A 16,634-nucleotide genomic window follows, 5' to 3' on the forward strand; every position below is an offset into this window, starting at 1 on the left:
TCTAGAACTGATTTTTGGTCACTGATTTTCCATATTACTTTTCTGTTTTCTATTTCATTGATTTCCACTCTCATTTTTCTTATTTTCTTCCTTCTGATTGCTTTGAATTTAATTGTTCTTTTTCTAGTTTCCTAAGGTAGAAGCTTAGAGTGGTTTGTGATCTTTCTTCTTCTTCTAATATAAACATTTAAAGCTATAAATTTCCCTCTTTGCACTGTTTTAAATGCTTCCCACAAATTTTGGTATACTGTGTTTTTGTTTTCATTTAGTTGAGGATATTATCTAATTTCCCTCATAATTTTTTCTTCAAAGTTTCTTAATTTTAAGTATTTGGTGAATTCCAAATAAAATTTCTTCCCATTGTTAATTTTAACTTTAACGCCCTTGTGCTTAGAAAAAAATACTTGCTATAATTTTACACTTTTTGAACTTATGGAGACATGTACTATGGCCTAGCCTATGGTCTGTCCTGGTAAATGATCCATGTGTGTTTGGAAAGAATATGTGTCTTGCTGTCATTGGTGTGGAAATTTTTATAAGTCACAGGTCAAGTTGGCTGATAATGTTTTTAAGTCTTCTATATCCTTATTGGTTTTCTGTCTTTTAAAAGCAGTTATTGGGCCAGGCGCGGTGGCTAACACCTGTAATCCCAGCACTCCACCAGGTCAGGAGATTGAGACCATCCTGGCTAACATGGGGAAACCTCATCTCTACTAAAAATATAAAAAATTAGCTGGGTGTGGTGGCATGCACCTGTAGTCCCAGCTACTTGGGAGGCTGACACAGGAGAATCATTTGAAGCTGGGAGGCAGAGGTTGCAGTGAGCCAAGATTACACCACTGCACTCCAGTCTGAGTGACAGAGTGAGACTCCATCTCAAAAAAAAGAAAGAAAGAAAGAAAAATAAAAAAGCAGTTATTTAGAGTACTAAAATCTCTATGACTGCTGAATTGTTTATTTCTCCTTTCAATTATGCCAGGTTTTGCTTCATGTATTTTCAGGCTCTGATTGGGTGCATATATATTTATAATCATGTCTACTTGGTGTGTTGATTATCTTATCATTTAATCAACTGTCTTTCTTTGTCCCTAGTTACATTTGTTTTAAAGTCTGTTTTGTCTGATATTGATCTAGCCATTTAGGCTGTCTTACAATTACTGTTTGCATGGATATCTTTTTTCATCTTTTCACTTTCAATCTGTATATGCCTCTGAATCCAAAGTGTATCTTTTGGTAGACAGCATACAGTTGGGTCTTCCTTTTTTATCTAGTCTGGAAATCTCTGCCTTTTGGCTGAAGTATTTAGTCCATCTTCACGTTTAATGTAATTATTGATTTTGTGAATTTAAATTTGCCATTTTGCTAAATGTTTTCTATATACCTATATACTCTCTTTCCTCTATTCATTTTTCCATGCCTTCTTTTATGTTAACAAAGTGCCTTTTGGTATGCCATTTTCATTCTTCCCTTGATTTTTTAGACTATATTTCAAAAGATGTTTTCTAAACAGTGGTTTTAGGGCTTGCTTTGTTTATCACAATCCAGTCAGATTAATACTGATTTAATTCTGGTGAAATATAACAGTGGTTAAATACCAAAAGCCTTCCCTCCAAGATCAGGAACAAAATTAAGATGCCTGCTTTCACCAGGCATATATCATCTTATAATATTCCATATTATACCAGAAGCTCTAGACAGACAAATTAGGTGAGAAAAATAAACAAAAGAAATTCACATTGGAAATGCAGAAGTAAAACTATCTCTACTTGCAGATGACATGATCCTATATATATAGAAAATCCCAATGAATCCTAAAAACAAACACACAGTAACAACAAAATCAAACTACGGATAATTTTTAAAATCCAGCCAAGTGGCAGGGTGCAAAATCAACACACACAAAAAAAGTTGTGCTTCTATACAACCTCAATGAACAATTCAAAAAGGAAATGAAGAAAATTGTCCCATCTGCAATAGCACCCAAACCAAAATATACCTATAATAAATGTATCCAAGGAGATGAAAACTACAAAACTACATTGAAAACTATAGAATGTTACAGAAAGAAATTTTTGAAAACCTAAATAAATGCAAAGACAGCTGATGTTCATGGATTGGGAGAGACTTAATATTGTTACGATGACAATATTACCCAAAGTGATCTACAAACACAGTCCTTATCAAGATACCAATGCCGCTTTTTGCAGAAATAAGAAAGCCAATCTTCAAATTTATATGTAATTAGAAGAGGCCACAAATAGCTAAAACAATCTTAAAAAGAACAACATGGCTAAGTGCAGTAGCTCACGCCTGTAATCCCAGCACTTTGGGAGGCCGAGGTGGGCAGATCACCTGAGGTCAGGAGTTTGAAACCAGCCTGGCCAACATGGTGAAACCCCATCTCTACTAAAAATACAAAATTAGCCGGGTGTGGTCATGGGTGCCTGTAATCCCAGCTACTTGGGAGGTTGAGGCAGGAGAATCACTTGAACCAAGGAGGCAGAGGTTGCAGTGAGCCGAGATCGTGCCACTGCACTCTAGCCTGGGCAACAAGAGCGAGACTCCATCTCAAAAAAAAAAAGCAACGTTGAAGGACTCATACTTCCTGATTTCAAAATATACCATGAAGCTGCAATAGTCAAAATTGTGGGTTATGGCATAAGGAGAGATATATAGACCAATGGAATAGAATTGAGAGTTCAGAATCACTGGCCCATTCATTTTCAATGAAGGTGCCAAGTCCATTCCATGGGGAAGGAACAGTCTGTTCAACAAATTGTACTAGACATTCACATACAAAAGAATGAAGTTGGACCCTTACTTCATACCATATACAAAATTTACCATGGAAATTATTGAAGACTAAGTATATCAACTCAAAGTATAAAATTTTAGAATAAAACTGTTGTTGGTTGAATTATGTCCCCCAAAAGATATGTTGAAGTTGACACCCCCAGTAGTCATAAATGGGACATTTTAGAAATAGGCTATTTGCAGATGTAATCAAGTTAAGATGAGGATGTTAGGGTGGGGCCTTATCCAATATGACTGATGGACATATAGGAAGGGGAGAAGGGACACAGACATGGAGCGCGCATGTCATGACAGAGGCAGAGACTGGAGCCATGCACCTGCCAGCCACGGAATGCCAAGGATTTCTGGCAACCACAAGAAGCTAGGAAGAGGAAAAGAAGGATCCTCTCTGAGACCCCTGAGAGGGAGCCTGGCCCTTCTGACACCTTAATGTCAGACTTCAGGTGTGCAGAGCTGTGAGAGAAAAACTTTTTGTCGTTTGAAACTGCCCAGTTTGGGGTACTTTGTGACAGCAGCCCTAGGAAACAAATACAGAAACATAGGTCAAGAAATCACGACCTTGGACTTGGCAATGGGTTCTTAGATAAAACAAAAACATGAGCATCAAAATAAATTGGCCAGGTGTAGTGGCTTGTGTGTATAATCCCAACAGTTTGGGAGGCCAAGGCGGGCTAGGAGTTCGAGACCAGCCAGGGCAACATGGTGAAACTCAGTCTCTACAAAAAATACAAAAATTAGCTGGGTGTGGTGGTGTGCACCCGTAATCCCAGGTACTCAGGTGGCTGAGGCAGGAGGATCGTTTGAACCCGGGAGGCAGAGGTTGCAGTGAGCCGAGATTGCACCACTGCACTCCAGCCTGGGCAACAGAGCAAGACTCTGTCTCAAAAAAAAAAAAAATTAGCTGGGCGTGGTGGCGAGTGCCTGTAGTGCCAGCTACTCGGGAGGCTGTGGTGGGAGGATTACCTGAGCTCAGCGGGTTGAGGCTGCAGTGAGCCAAGATTGCACCACTGCACTCCAGCCTAGGTAGGTAACAGACCTAAATTGTCTCAAAAAAATTGATAAATTGGGCTTCATTGAAATTAAAAACTTTTGTATGTTAAAGACAATACCAAGAAAGTGATAAGAATGGAAGAAAATATTTTCAAATTATGAATTGATAAAAGCCTAGTATCCAGAATATATAAAGAACTCCTACAACTCAACAAAAAGACAAGCAACCCAATTTAAAAATGGGCAGAAGACTTGAACTGACATTTCTCCAAAGATAACGTGTAAATGGTCCACAAGCACATGCAAGGATGCTCCACATCATCAGTCATTAGGAAACACAAGTCAGAACCCCAGCATCCATTCATCCCTCGCTAAAATGGCTGTAATCAAACAAATGGAAAATAGGTACTGGCAAGGGCGTGGAGAAAGCAGAGCCCTTGTTCATTGCTGGTGGGAATTTAAAATGACATACTCCCTGCAGAAACAGTTTAGAAGTTCCTCAAAAAGTTAAACCGGCCAAGTGCACTGCTCATCTTTAAACCCGGCACTTTGGGAGGCCAAGGCAGGAGGATTGCTTGAGCCCAGGAGTTTGAGATCAGCCTGGGCAACATAGCAAGACCCCAACTCTAAAAAAAAATGTTAAACATAGAATTACCCTATGGCCCAATTACCACGCATAACAACTCCACTCCTAGGTATGTACTCAAAGGATTGAAAGCTAGTGTTCAAACAAGTACATGTACATGTGTGTTCATAGCAGCACTATTCACGTAGCCAAAAGGTGGAAACAGCCCACATGTCCCACAGTGGAAAAATGAAACAAACTGGGGCATAAACATAGGATGGAAAAGTATTTCAACCATAAAATGGAATACGTGCTACAACACTGTCGAGCCTCAAAAACACAATGCTAAGTGAAAAAGCCAGACACTAAAAGTCCTATATTGTGTGATTCGATGTATAAGAAATATCTGGAACAGGCAAATCATACAGATGGAATACAGATTGGTGGCTACCAAGGACAGGGTCTGGGGTGACTTTTGGCTTGATGAAAATGTTTTGGAATTAGAAGGTGATAATGATTATATGGCATTGTGAATGTACTAAATGCCACTAAATTGTCTGCTTTAAAATGCTTAATTTAATGTAATGTAAATTTTGCCTTGATTTTTAAAAAAGTGCTGTCCAGGTGTGGTGGCTCATGCTTGCAATCCCAGCACTTTGGGAGTCCGTGGCAGAAGGATAGCTTAAGGCCAGGAGTTTGAGACAAGCCTGGGGAACATAGCAAGACTTTGGTTATAAAAGAGGGATTTTTTTGTTTGTTTGTTTTTTACCTTTTTTTTTTTCGAGACAAGGTCTTGCTCTGTTGCCCAGACTGGAGTGCAGTAATATGAACACAGCTTATTGCAGCTTCAACCTCCTAGGCTCCAGCGATCCTTCTTCCTCAGCCTCCTGAGTAGCTGGGACCACAGGCATGCACCATCATATCCAGGTAATTTTCTTTATTTTTTGTAGAGATTGGGGTCTCATTTTACTGCCCAGGCTGGCCTCAAGGGATCCTCCTGCTTCTCAAAGTGCTGGGATTACAGGTGTGAGCCACCACACCAAGCCAAAAAAGTTTTTAATAAAATCTTCCATAACAGAATTTTCATTGGAAACTCTCATCTTTCATGTGAGAATGCCTTTATTTTATACTCTACATTTTTATTTGAGACATTGTTTACAAACTCTAAAATCCACAAATATTGTGTACAGCTCAATTATGTTAACATATTCTTTTTTCATTTTTTAAAATGTTATTTCTTGTAACATTGGAGTTACAGTGAATTTTTAAAGCAAATTCCAGACACTGTATTTCATCCATAAATATTTCAATGTAGACAAACATTTTATTTATATATTTATTTAATCTTATTTTATTCTTTTAGTGGCAGGGTCTTGCTCTGTCACCCAGGCTGGAGTGCAGTGGCACAGTCATAGTTCACTGCTGCCTCTAACTCCTGGGCTCAAATGATCCTCCTGCCTCAGCCTTCAGAGGAGCTGGGACTACAGGCGTGCGCCACCATGCCTGGATAGTTTTTACACATGAATAGTCCTGTTGCAATACCATCACCACCCTCCAAGATAAAGGACATTTCCTCACCAGAGAAAACTTCCAGTCTCCCCAGGTGACAAATCCGCCTTGCCAAGGTAACCACTATTCTGAATTTTGTCATCATTTAGTAGTTTTTCCTGTTCTTAAACTTCGTTAATGAAATCACACACCATGGATTCCTCTGTGCCCAGCTTTTTTCGCTGATTACTGTTTTTGAGATTCATTCATGTTGTTTCCGTATCAGCTACTCATCCTTCTTTTCCTGTTGTGAGTTCTTTCAGTGTTCGCACGCAGCAATGTGTCTTCTCTTCACAGTCCTGCTAATAGACGTCTGGGTTGCCATCAGTGTTTAGGTCATGTGAACAAATCTGCAACAGATACTACTGTGCAAGTCTTTTGGGGAATATAGGTACTTGTTTATCTTGGGTCTATGCTTGGTAGAATCTGTTGGCTGTGGTGTAGGGATAAATTCAACTTTATTGGAAACTGCCAAACATGTTTCTAAAGTGGTCATGCCATTTTTCAATCCCGTGAGCAATGTAGGAGAGTGCTAGTTGCTGCACCTCTTTGCCGATACTTGGTAGTGCCATCTTTTTCATTTCAGTTATGCTACTCGTGTCATGGCCTCTTCTTGAGGTTTGCTGACTTGTAGGAGTTCTTTATATATTCTGGATACATGTACTTCAACGTGTATTGCAAATATTTTCTACCGCACTGGCTTGGTTTGTAATTTTCTTTTTTTGTTTTCTTTTTCTTTTTTAGAGATGGGGTCTTGCTCTATTTCCCAGGCTGGTTTCAAACTTCTGGCCTCAAGCGTTCCTCCCACCTCAGCCTCCCAAGGTGTTGGGATGACAGTCGTGAGCCATTGCACCTGGCCAGCTTTTAATTTTCTTAGTAGTGTCTTTTGATGGGAAAAAGTTTTGGATTTTGATGAAGTCCGATTTATTTTTATATTAATATTTTGGTTTCACACATAGGGTCTTTTATATTCTGTTTATAAAGATTTGCCTATTGTAAGTTTACAAAGATAATTTTCAACATCTATTCTAGAAGCGTTTTGAATTTAATTTTTATATTTAGGCATAAGATCCATCTGAAATTAATTTTTGCATATGGTGTGAGGAAAAGGCCAAGTTTGAGCCAGCTGGTGGTTGCGTCATGCCTGCTGTGATTCCATGCGTGGCCCCTGCTGGGCTTGTGGTGCTGTCCATGGCCCTCTCCCGAGCACCGCCCTGCAGATGAGCGTTGTAGTCTAGTAGTCAGAGCCAGCATGGGCGCTCTGGAGCCTTTGCATTTCCACTTGTGTTTGGAGTCAGCCCACTCATTTCTACAAAATGCCTGCTAAGGTTTCGAATGATCCATTGTTTTCCATGGCTCTTGGTCCTGTTCCCTGAGACATCCTTTCTTCTGCATTCGTCTCCTTGGCTACTTCTTAAGCAGGCTTTGAAAAATGTTCATTCTGTCTATTTGTCATGATGTCAGGATGTCTTAAGCTACAGGACTTACATACTCAGCTTTAAGTTTTGTTTGCTTTGAGCAAGTTAGATGGATGTTTTGGCCATTATAATGTGAAAACTCCTATTTCTTTGTAGTATTTCACCAATTTGTGTGTCTATGATAATTGTAAATACATGCAATATCTGTATTTCTCTTTTCAAATAAAATTCTTTATTTTATTTTAAAAAATTCAGCTAGGGCCTTACTATGTTGCCCAGGCCCAGGTCTCGAACTCCTGGGTTCAAGTGATCCACCTGCCTTGGCCTCCCAAAGTGCTAGAATTACAGGCATGAGCCACCACGCCCGGCTCTACTGCTCCATTTTAATGCCAAGGAATAAGTGTTCTGGCAGCACAAATTGGTCCCTGCGAGGTAACGTGGATACATTCAGGTTCAGCCAAAAATGTTCTGCATTTTTATGCTTCTTTCCTGCCAGCCCTAAGGAAGTCAGTGTTGCCTGAATGCTTTAATAAAACACATCCCTGTTTAAATGTATGCAACTGAGCCAGGTGCAGTGGTTCAAGCCTGTAATCCCAGCACTTTGTGAGGCTGAGGTAGGAGGATGGCTTGAAGCCAGGAGTTTGAGACCAGTCTGGACAACATAGTGAGACCCCATCCCTACAAAAAAGGAAATAAAATAAAATAATTAGCCAGGCATGGAGGTGCATACCTGTAGTCCCAGCTACTTGGGAGGCTGAGGCAGGAGGATGGTTTGAGCTCAGGAGGTCCAGGCTGCAGTGAGCCATAATCACACCACTGCACTCCAGCCTGTAACAGGGCAAGACCCTGTCTCAAAGAAAAAAAAGGTATGTAACCAGAGCAGGACCCTGTCTCAAGGAAAAAAAAAAAAAAAAAGGTGTGTAACTGAAAAATAAATTTTTAAAAGGTCTTTTATATGTATTGCATTTGAGCAACTTTCTCAGACTTTCTTGAGGGCTTAGTGGCCTTTTGAGACTGCGAACATCTTGTAGTTCAGACTGGCGACAGTTTTACAAGTGCAGACCTCAGATTCCTATGTCTTCTCCTGACATCCTCGATGTGCCACCACTCTTTTTGAGGTAACACTTCCTAAATGTCATCGCCGCCTTTTTGGGTGTGTTAGACTGTTGAGGGACAGCACCCCGAGGGTACTTAGAGTCACTGTCATCCAGCAGAGGACGTCTACCGGGCACTTTCTTAATTCTTCCGAGGACTTAGCACAGGTGCCAACAGCCACACCCTCAGCGGATCTTTATTCTGAGCCATGTCTTGCTTGATTTTCTCTTTGCCCCTCGGCTTTATCTTGAGAATATTTTGCTAGCTAGAAAGACTTGAGAACAGAAACAGTTTAATTTTCCAACCCAGAAAACCGCAGCCCCTGTCTTACAGGGGTCAGTAAACTACAGATGAGGAGTCAGATCCACTCCGTTGCTTGGTTCTGTGTTGTCTGTGAGCTTAGGATGGTTTCTACACTTTTGTTTTTAAAATCTTATTTTATATTTTGAGACACGGTCTTAGGCTAGAGTGCAGTGCAGTGATCATAGCTCACTGAGGCCTCAAACTCCCAGGCTCAAGCAGTCCTCCCACTTCAGCCTCCTGAGTAGCTGGGACTATAGGTGTGTGCCACTACACCCGGCTAATTTTTGTATTTTTTGTAGAGATGGGGGGGGTCTCACTATGTTGCCCAGGCTGGTCTCGAACTCCTGGGCTCAAGCGATCCTCCTGCTTCAGTCTCCCAAAATGCTGGGGTTACAGGTGAGCCAGTGTACCCAGCCTACACTTTTAAATGGTTGGGGGGGGGAAAACCCAAAAGAGGAATATTTCATAAAACATGAAAATTATTTAAAACTCAAAATTCAGTGTCCCTACATTTTTCTTCAAGCATATACATGCCCGTTTATTTACATATTGTCTCTGGCTATTTCCATTCCACAACAGGAGAGTGGAGCAGTGGCTGCAGAGCTGAGATGGCCTGCAGAGCCTACGGTGTCTACTCTTTGGCCCCTTACAGAGTTTGCTCACCCCTTCTTCACTGTGTGTCCTCTACAGTTGTTTGAAAATTGGCATCTTCTCTTTCGAGTTTCTCTCTTTTCTGTAGTGCCTTATCCTCAGCTAGAACCAGCCACTTGGCTTTCGTCATTCAGCCTGGAAGTCACCTTGCAAAGTCTCTCAAGTTCATTAAACATATTTTATACCTTCGATGTCTCCATCAGCAACAGTTTGTGCCACTTCATCCCTCAAGCCACCATCTTCCTGACCTCCTATATCAGTTTTCCCTTCATTTTTCCAGATTCTACTGTGAGTGCTGCTAGCCACCAGCTTCCAAAACCAAGACGACGTTTTTGGTATTTTAGAGAAGCCTCTAATTCCTAGATACCATTTCTGTATCATTTTATCTATTGCCACAAGAATGCTGCATTATAAAGAGTGAGCAGCCCTGGTTCACCCAGCAACGGGCCTTTACTGAGCTCAGGCAGTTGTGGGTCGGTGATGTAACCTGTGGGTTCTTCTGGTTTGGCTGAGCTTCTCCCATCAGGCTGCTGGCTGGCCTGGGAAAGCCTGAGCTGGGGGGCTGGACTCTGCCCCATGCAACTGTCTCCATCCAGCAGGCTGGCCTGGCTGCACCCCTCAGCAGTGGTGAAGATTCAAGACAATGAGAAACAAGCACTTTTCCAAGCCCCTGCTTAAATCCCGTTGACCAAACCACGTCCGTGGCAAAATTCAGATCCAAGGACTGGTGAAATGTGACACCGCACCTCGATGAGAGGAACCGCAAGACATATGCCAGAGGGCACCCATGTGGGAAAGGCGGGGAAGGGGACCCACTAGTGCAGTTCATTTCCCCTGAACTTGTATTTTACTACTCAGCAGTACAAACACTTTAAATAGTGTAACTCCATTTTCTTCTTTAACCCCTTATACTTTTGTTCTGCATTTTTCTTCTATACATTATATTGGCATGAATGCTGCTTTAAATCCAGTAATCCTTGACCACATTTTTCACTAGTCTTTCATTTTTAACCACAACCAGGAAAGGGTTGACCCAATGCCCAAATTCAGTTCACCCAAAACCAGGACCACCCACCTCCCAGTAACAGCCCTCAATCTCCAGCTCCATCTCACAAATGTGTGCATCCTCCTCCTCTCTGCCAGGGCATGTGAGCAGGCAGTTGTCTTAGTCCATTTGTGTTGCTGTAAAGGAATACCTGAGGCTGGGTAGTTTCTAGAAAAGAGGTTTGTTTGGCTCAGGGTTCTGTAGGAAGCATGGTGCTGGCATCTGCTTCAGGGCCTCAGGCTGCTTCCACTCATGGGGAAGGGGAAGGGACTACATGGCCAGAGGGGAGGGGAGTTCCCAGGCTCCTTTTAACAACCAGCTCTCTCTGTTGGAAGCCAATAGAATGAGAACTCACTCCCCCCACCTCCACAGCACTGATCTATTCGTGAGGGATTCGCCCCCCCAGGACCCAAATGCCTCCCATTAGGCCCACCTCGAACATTTGGAGTTGAATTTTAACATGAGATTTGGAGGGGACAAACATCCCAACTATAGCAGCAGGGCAGGCGAATAGTGCCTGCAGGTCCATCTGTGATCTATAGGCCCAAGTCATATCCATGCTTCAAGGTACTCTCATTCCAGGAAAGCTTTCCCAAATTCAGCTCTGCCCTCTCTCCCTTCTTAGATACTGAATGCCATTTCATATGTCTGGTGTCTGTCCATGTCTGTTTGTTTGGGGCACAGAATTGGATTCATTCTAATTCTCAGATTAGAAAAAAAATTTACTCTACATTTGTTCCTGCATGGTGCTCTTTCAGTGTTTGCTTGCTTATAATAATATGGACACCAATCCAACAGGGAAACTAGAGCATTGACAATAACGTATCTGCTTTTGTGGCCCTGCCCCATCTGGCCTTCCACCTCTCCTTCTCTGAGGGAACTTCTTTTTTTTTTTGAGATGGAGTTTCACTCTTGTTGCTCAGGCTGGAGTGCAATGGCGTGATCTCCGGCTCACCGCAACCTCTGCCTCCCGGGTTCTAGCGATTCTCCTGCCTCAGCCTCCTGAGAAGCTGGGATTACAGGCATGTGCTACCACACCTAATTTTGTATTCTTAGTAGAATACAGGGTTTCTCCATGTTGGTCAGGGTGGTCTCAAACTCCCAGCCTCAGGTGATCCACCTGCCTCGGCCTCCCAAAGTGCTGGGACTACAGGCGTGAGCCACCATGCCCGGCCTCTGAGGGAACTTCTTACCATGCATCTTTGACAGACAAGTCATGGTAAGTATATCCATGGATTCCCAGGCCTTTACAGAGAATCCGTTGCCCTCAGGAACAACAGCCCACAGATTGGAAAGCTCCAACCTTGATCAAAGGAGCAGTAGACTTCACCGTCTCTAATGAAGACCGGCCTTTATATTTTCCTAACACCCTGAGACGGACACTAGGAATAGCCTTGCCCTTTCTATGAGACATGTGTAGCCTTCTCTTGGCAGAATTAGTAAAAAAGCCATCCATACATAATGTAGCACAGGGCTCCAGGATGCATAAATGAGCTGCAGGCCGTAAGACTTGGTTTACGATGCTCCAGTCAAGGCCAGAAAACCAAACGTAACTGAAAAGTAGCCCTCATATTTATTTGGGTCACTTAGATTATATTACATGACATCCAGTTCCACAACAACACATATTTCCTCTTTCATTTTCCCTCTTCTCCCATTCTCCCACACCCAACAAATCTTTGATCACACATAAACACACAAAAACAAAAAACAAAAACCAGCTGGGCGTGGTGGCTCACGCCTGTAATCCCAGCACTTTGGGAGGCTGAGATGGGTGAATCACCTGAGGTCAGGAGTTCGAGACCAGCCTGACCAACATGGAGAAACCCCATCTCTACTAAAAATACAAAATTAGCCAGGTGTGGTGGCGCATGCCTGTAATCTCAGCTACTTGGGAGTCTGAGGCAGGAGAATCGCTTGAACCTGGGAGGCAGAGGTTGCAGTGAGCCAAGATCACACCATTGCACTGCACTCCAGCCTGGGCAATAAGTGTGAAACGCCATCTAAAAAAAAAAAATCAAACAAACAAAAAACCAACCAAGCACAGTGGCTCAGGCCTGTAATCCCAGCATTTTGGGAGGCCGAGGCAGGTGGATCACCTGAGGTCAGGAGTTCAAGACCAGCCTGGCCAACAAGGTGAAACCCTATCTCTACTAAAAATATAAAAATTAGCCGGGTGTGGTGGTGCGCGCCTGTAATCCCAGCTACTCGGGAGGTGGAGGTTGCAGTGAGCCAAGATTGTACCAATGCACTCCAGCCTGGGCGACAGAGTGAGACCCTGTCTCAAAACAACAGTAACAACAACAACAAAACAAACAAACCTCTGTGTTACTTTCAACTCCCCAGACTCTTCTGTCCTGATTTGACTCTTCACGGAACACTCTTTTACTCTGTCTGACATCTTTTGTTTTAATTTTTTATAATCGTTTCTTTTTTGATATAAATATTCAGGAAACCAAACACAGGATTGGGGTTAGGGCTAGAGGTTAGGCTTAAGGTTAGTGTTCCTTCAATATGTGGTGGGGATCCTCCCCAGTGAGACCTGGGCTTCTCCCCATCTGTGGTTGGGACTTCATTCATGGGTCATCGGGGTTACTCCCTGTCTGTGGTCAAGGCTTCCTCCCCTACCCCCCATGAGTGGTGAGGTTTCCTCCCTGTGAGTGGGCAAAGCTTCTCCCTACGTGTGGTGGGGCTCCTTCCTCTGAGTGGTCAGGGTTCCTCTCTATGTGCCGTGAGACTCCTCCCTATGTGTGGTCAGGACTCCTACCTGTGTGGTGGAGCTCCTCCCTACGTGTGGTGGGGCTCCTCCCTATGTGTGGTCAAAACTCCTCCCTATGTGTAGTGGGGCTCTTCCCTATGTGTGGTGGAGCTCCTCCCTATGTGTGGTGGGGCTCCTCCCTATGTGTGGTGCGGCTCCTCCCTATGTGTGGTGGGGCTCCTCCCTATGTGTGGTGGGGTCCTCCCTATGTGTGGTCAGGGCTTTTCCCTATGTGTGGTCAGGACTCCTCACTGTGTGATGGAGCTCCTCCCTATGTGTGGTGAGGGCTCCTCCTCATTTTGTGGGGCTCCTCCCTCTGAGTGTTCAGGGTTCCTCCCTGTGTATGGTGGGACTCCTCACCATGGGCAGTGGGGCTCCTCCCTATGTGTGGTCAGGACTCCTCACTATGTGGGGTGGGGCTCCTCCCTATGTACGGTCAGGGCTCCTCCCTATGTGTGGTGGGATTCCTCCCTATGTGTGGTGGGACTCCTCCCTATGTGTGGTCAGGACTCCTCCCTGTGTAGTGGGGCTCCTCCCTATGTGTGGTGGGGCTGCTCTCTATGTGTGGTGGGGCTCTTCCCTATGTGTGGTGGAGCTCCTCCCTATGTTTAGTTGGGTGCCTCCCTATGTGTGGTCAGGACTCCTCCCTATGTGTGGTGGGGCTCCTCCCTATGCGTGGTGGGGCTCCTCCCTGTGTGTGGTGAGGCTCCTCCCTAATGTGTGGTGGGGCTCCTCCCTATGTGTGGTGGGGCTCCTCCCTATGTGTGGTGGAGCTCCTCCCTATGTATAGTGGAGCTCCTATGTGTGGTCAGGACTCCTCCCTATGTGTGGTGGGACTCATCCCTATGTGTCATCAGGGCTCCTTCCTATGTGTAGTGGGGCTCCTCTCCATGGGCTATCCCCTTGGTGTCCACTGTGGGGCAGGGACACCCCACCCGAAGCAGGTGCTGCCCCCTCATGGGAGCCCTCCTCCCACAGGTGAGACCTCAGACGAGCTGCAGGAGGTGCAGCTCCCGCTGATCCTGGAGCCCTGGTGCCACCTGCTCTACGGACACATGTCCTACATCATGCCCGACATGCTGTGTGCTGGGGACATCCTGAATGCTAAGACCGTGTGTGAGGTGTGCCCCTCCTGGTCCATGAGACAGAGGTCATGGGTGCCCTGTGCCTGTGGACCCCAGGGGACCCCACTCTGGCCTCCCACTGACTAGCAGGAGCCCTGCAGCCATGCCCCAAGCTGAGCAGGGCGATGTATGACAATGTGTGAACGCCGCATGCCTGCAGCAGGCCTCCCCTGAAGCTCTGGGCTGTGTTGCAGCCAGTAGGGAGGCTGGGTGAGAGGGGGGCACTGGCCCCTTCCAGCAGGGTCTGCACAGCCACCCCCTTGCACCCTGGGGGACAGGTGCAGGAGGCGGCAGGCCTGGGACTCCCAGTTCACAAAAAACTCCCTCTTCCTTTCTAGGGCGACTCCGGGGGCCCACTTGTCTGTGAATTCAACCGCAGCTGGTTGCAGATTGGAATTGTGAGCTGGGGCCGAGGCTGCTCTAACCCTCTGTACCCTGGAGTGTATGCCAGTGTTTCCTATTTCTCAAAATGGATATGTGATAACATAGAAATCACGCCCACTCCTGCTCAGCCAGCCCCTGCTTTCTCTCCAGCTCTGGGGGCCACTCTCAGCGTCCTTGTGGCCATGCTGGCTGGCTGGTCAGTGCTGTGAGGTTAGGATACCCACTCTAGGATTCTCATGGCTGCACACCCTGCCCCAGCCCAGCTGCCTCCAGACCCCTAAGCATCTCCTGTCCTGGTCTCTCTGAAGCAGGCAAAGGCCACCTATCCCGGGGGTGGATGCTGAGTCCAGGAGGTGATGAGCAAGTGTACAAAAGAAAAAAGGGAAGGGGGAGAGGGGCTGGTCAGAGAGAACCCAGCTTGGGCAGAGTGCACCTGAGATTTGATAAGATCATTAAATATTTACAAAGCAAGCCTCTGAGATCACCTGTGTGGCTCCTTCCGCCCCTGCCGGAGTCGTTGTCCTCTTCCATGCACAGAAAGGGGGACTATCACCCCTCCTGAGGCTCTCAGAAAAGGAGAAGCACAGGCCGAATCAGCTCTTTCCAGAAACAGAGGGGCGATGACACAGACACACTCCTCTGAATCTGTGGGATGTGGTCAAAGCCCAGGCCCGAGGAAAGGTCATTGCTTACATGCCTACGCCTGTACATATAAAACAGCTGCAGACATTTAAACATCCAATTGCAAAAAAAAAAAAAAGTGTGTGTTGTGGGGGTAACCGGAGCTGAAAGTAGACACAAGGAAGGAACAAACACGATAGAAGCATGAAGGAGCCCCAAGTCAGAAAAGCACCGAAAACTCATATTTCAAAAGTCTGCTCCTTGGAAAATATCAAACAGTGGACAGGGGTTGGAGAGATCACTAACCTACCCAACATAGGAGATGAGAACAAAAATACACAAAATGAGAAATGACAAGTGAAAATGATCCATCAACTGAGACAAGGTAAGAAACCACACGAGAGAGTGTACAACTCTATATAAATTTAAATGAAAAGCAGCACTTTTTAGGAAAAAAAGTTTACCAAAACTAACCCCAGTAGAGAGATTTTAGGCTGGGCACTGTGGCTTATGCCTGTAATCCCAGCACTTTGGGAGGTCAAGGCAGGAGGATCACTTGAGCTCAGGAGTTCAAGGCCAGCCTGGGCAACGTAGCAAGACCTCTGTCTAAAAAAATGAGTCGGGCATGGTGGTGCACACTTGTAATCCCAGTTACTCTGGAGGCTGAGGTGGGAGGATCGCTTGAACCCTTGAGGTTGAGGCTGCAGATATGATCATGCCACTTCACTCCAGGCTGGACCACACAGTGAGACCCTGTCTCAAAAAAAAAAACAAAAAAAAACAGAGAGAGAGCCAGAGAAGTTTTATTAAATAGACCAAATTTTTATAGAAGAAATTGAGACATTTAAGAAAGAATATCCCCCCCACCCCGGTAAGTTTTTGGGGAGTCAAAAGCTATATATGGATTTTTTACTGCATGGGGGGGTATCAGTAACCCCAACATTGTTCAAGTGTCAACTGGACTTTCTTTTACAATTTTAAATAGTTGCCCTAGAGTTCACAATAAAGAATTACAACTAATCTATGTCCACTTTCCAAAAAACACTACCATTTCCCAGGTAGTATCTCATCTACTGATGAGACATCAATAGCATTCTTCATTTCTGTTACAGTGGTTTTGATTTCTAGCATTTTTTTTTGTTTGGTTGGTTTTTGTCTTCACATTTTATTTTTATTTTCATAAATTTAGGGGTGCAAGTGCAGTTTTGTTACATGGATATATTGCATAGTGCTGAAGTCTAGGCTTTTAGTGTAACCATCACCCAAATAGTGAACATTGTGCCCATTAGGTAATTTCTCCTTCCTCATCCCCGTCCCA

At 44.6% G+C, this 16,634-nt stretch overlaps 1 protein-coding gene across 1 annotated transcript in view; it reads left to right on the plus strand.

Annotated features, from left to right (window-relative positions):
- PRSS38 (serine protease 38) overlaps positions 1-15,166 on the plus strand; it is a 32,457-nt gene extending 17,291 nt beyond the window's left edge. The window contains exons 4-5 of the mRNA XM_004028512.5: positions 14,166-14,308; positions 14,650-15,166. Of these exons, the coding sequence (XP_004028561.5) occupies positions 14,166-14,308; positions 14,650-14,904 (398 nt within the window). The 3' untranslated portion in view covers positions 14,905-15,166. The remainder of the gene's footprint in view (positions 1-14,165; positions 14,309-14,649) is intronic.
- Positions 15,167-16,634: the final 1,468 nt, after the last annotated feature.

This window comes from Gorilla gorilla, chromosome 1 (assembly GCF_029281585.2).
Source record: "Gorilla gorilla gorilla isolate KB3781 chromosome 1, NHGRI_mGorGor1-v2.1_pri, whole genome shotgun sequence".
In the NCBI taxonomy this organism is placed as follows: domain Eukaryota; kingdom Metazoa; phylum Chordata; class Mammalia; order Primates; family Hominidae; genus Gorilla; species Gorilla gorilla.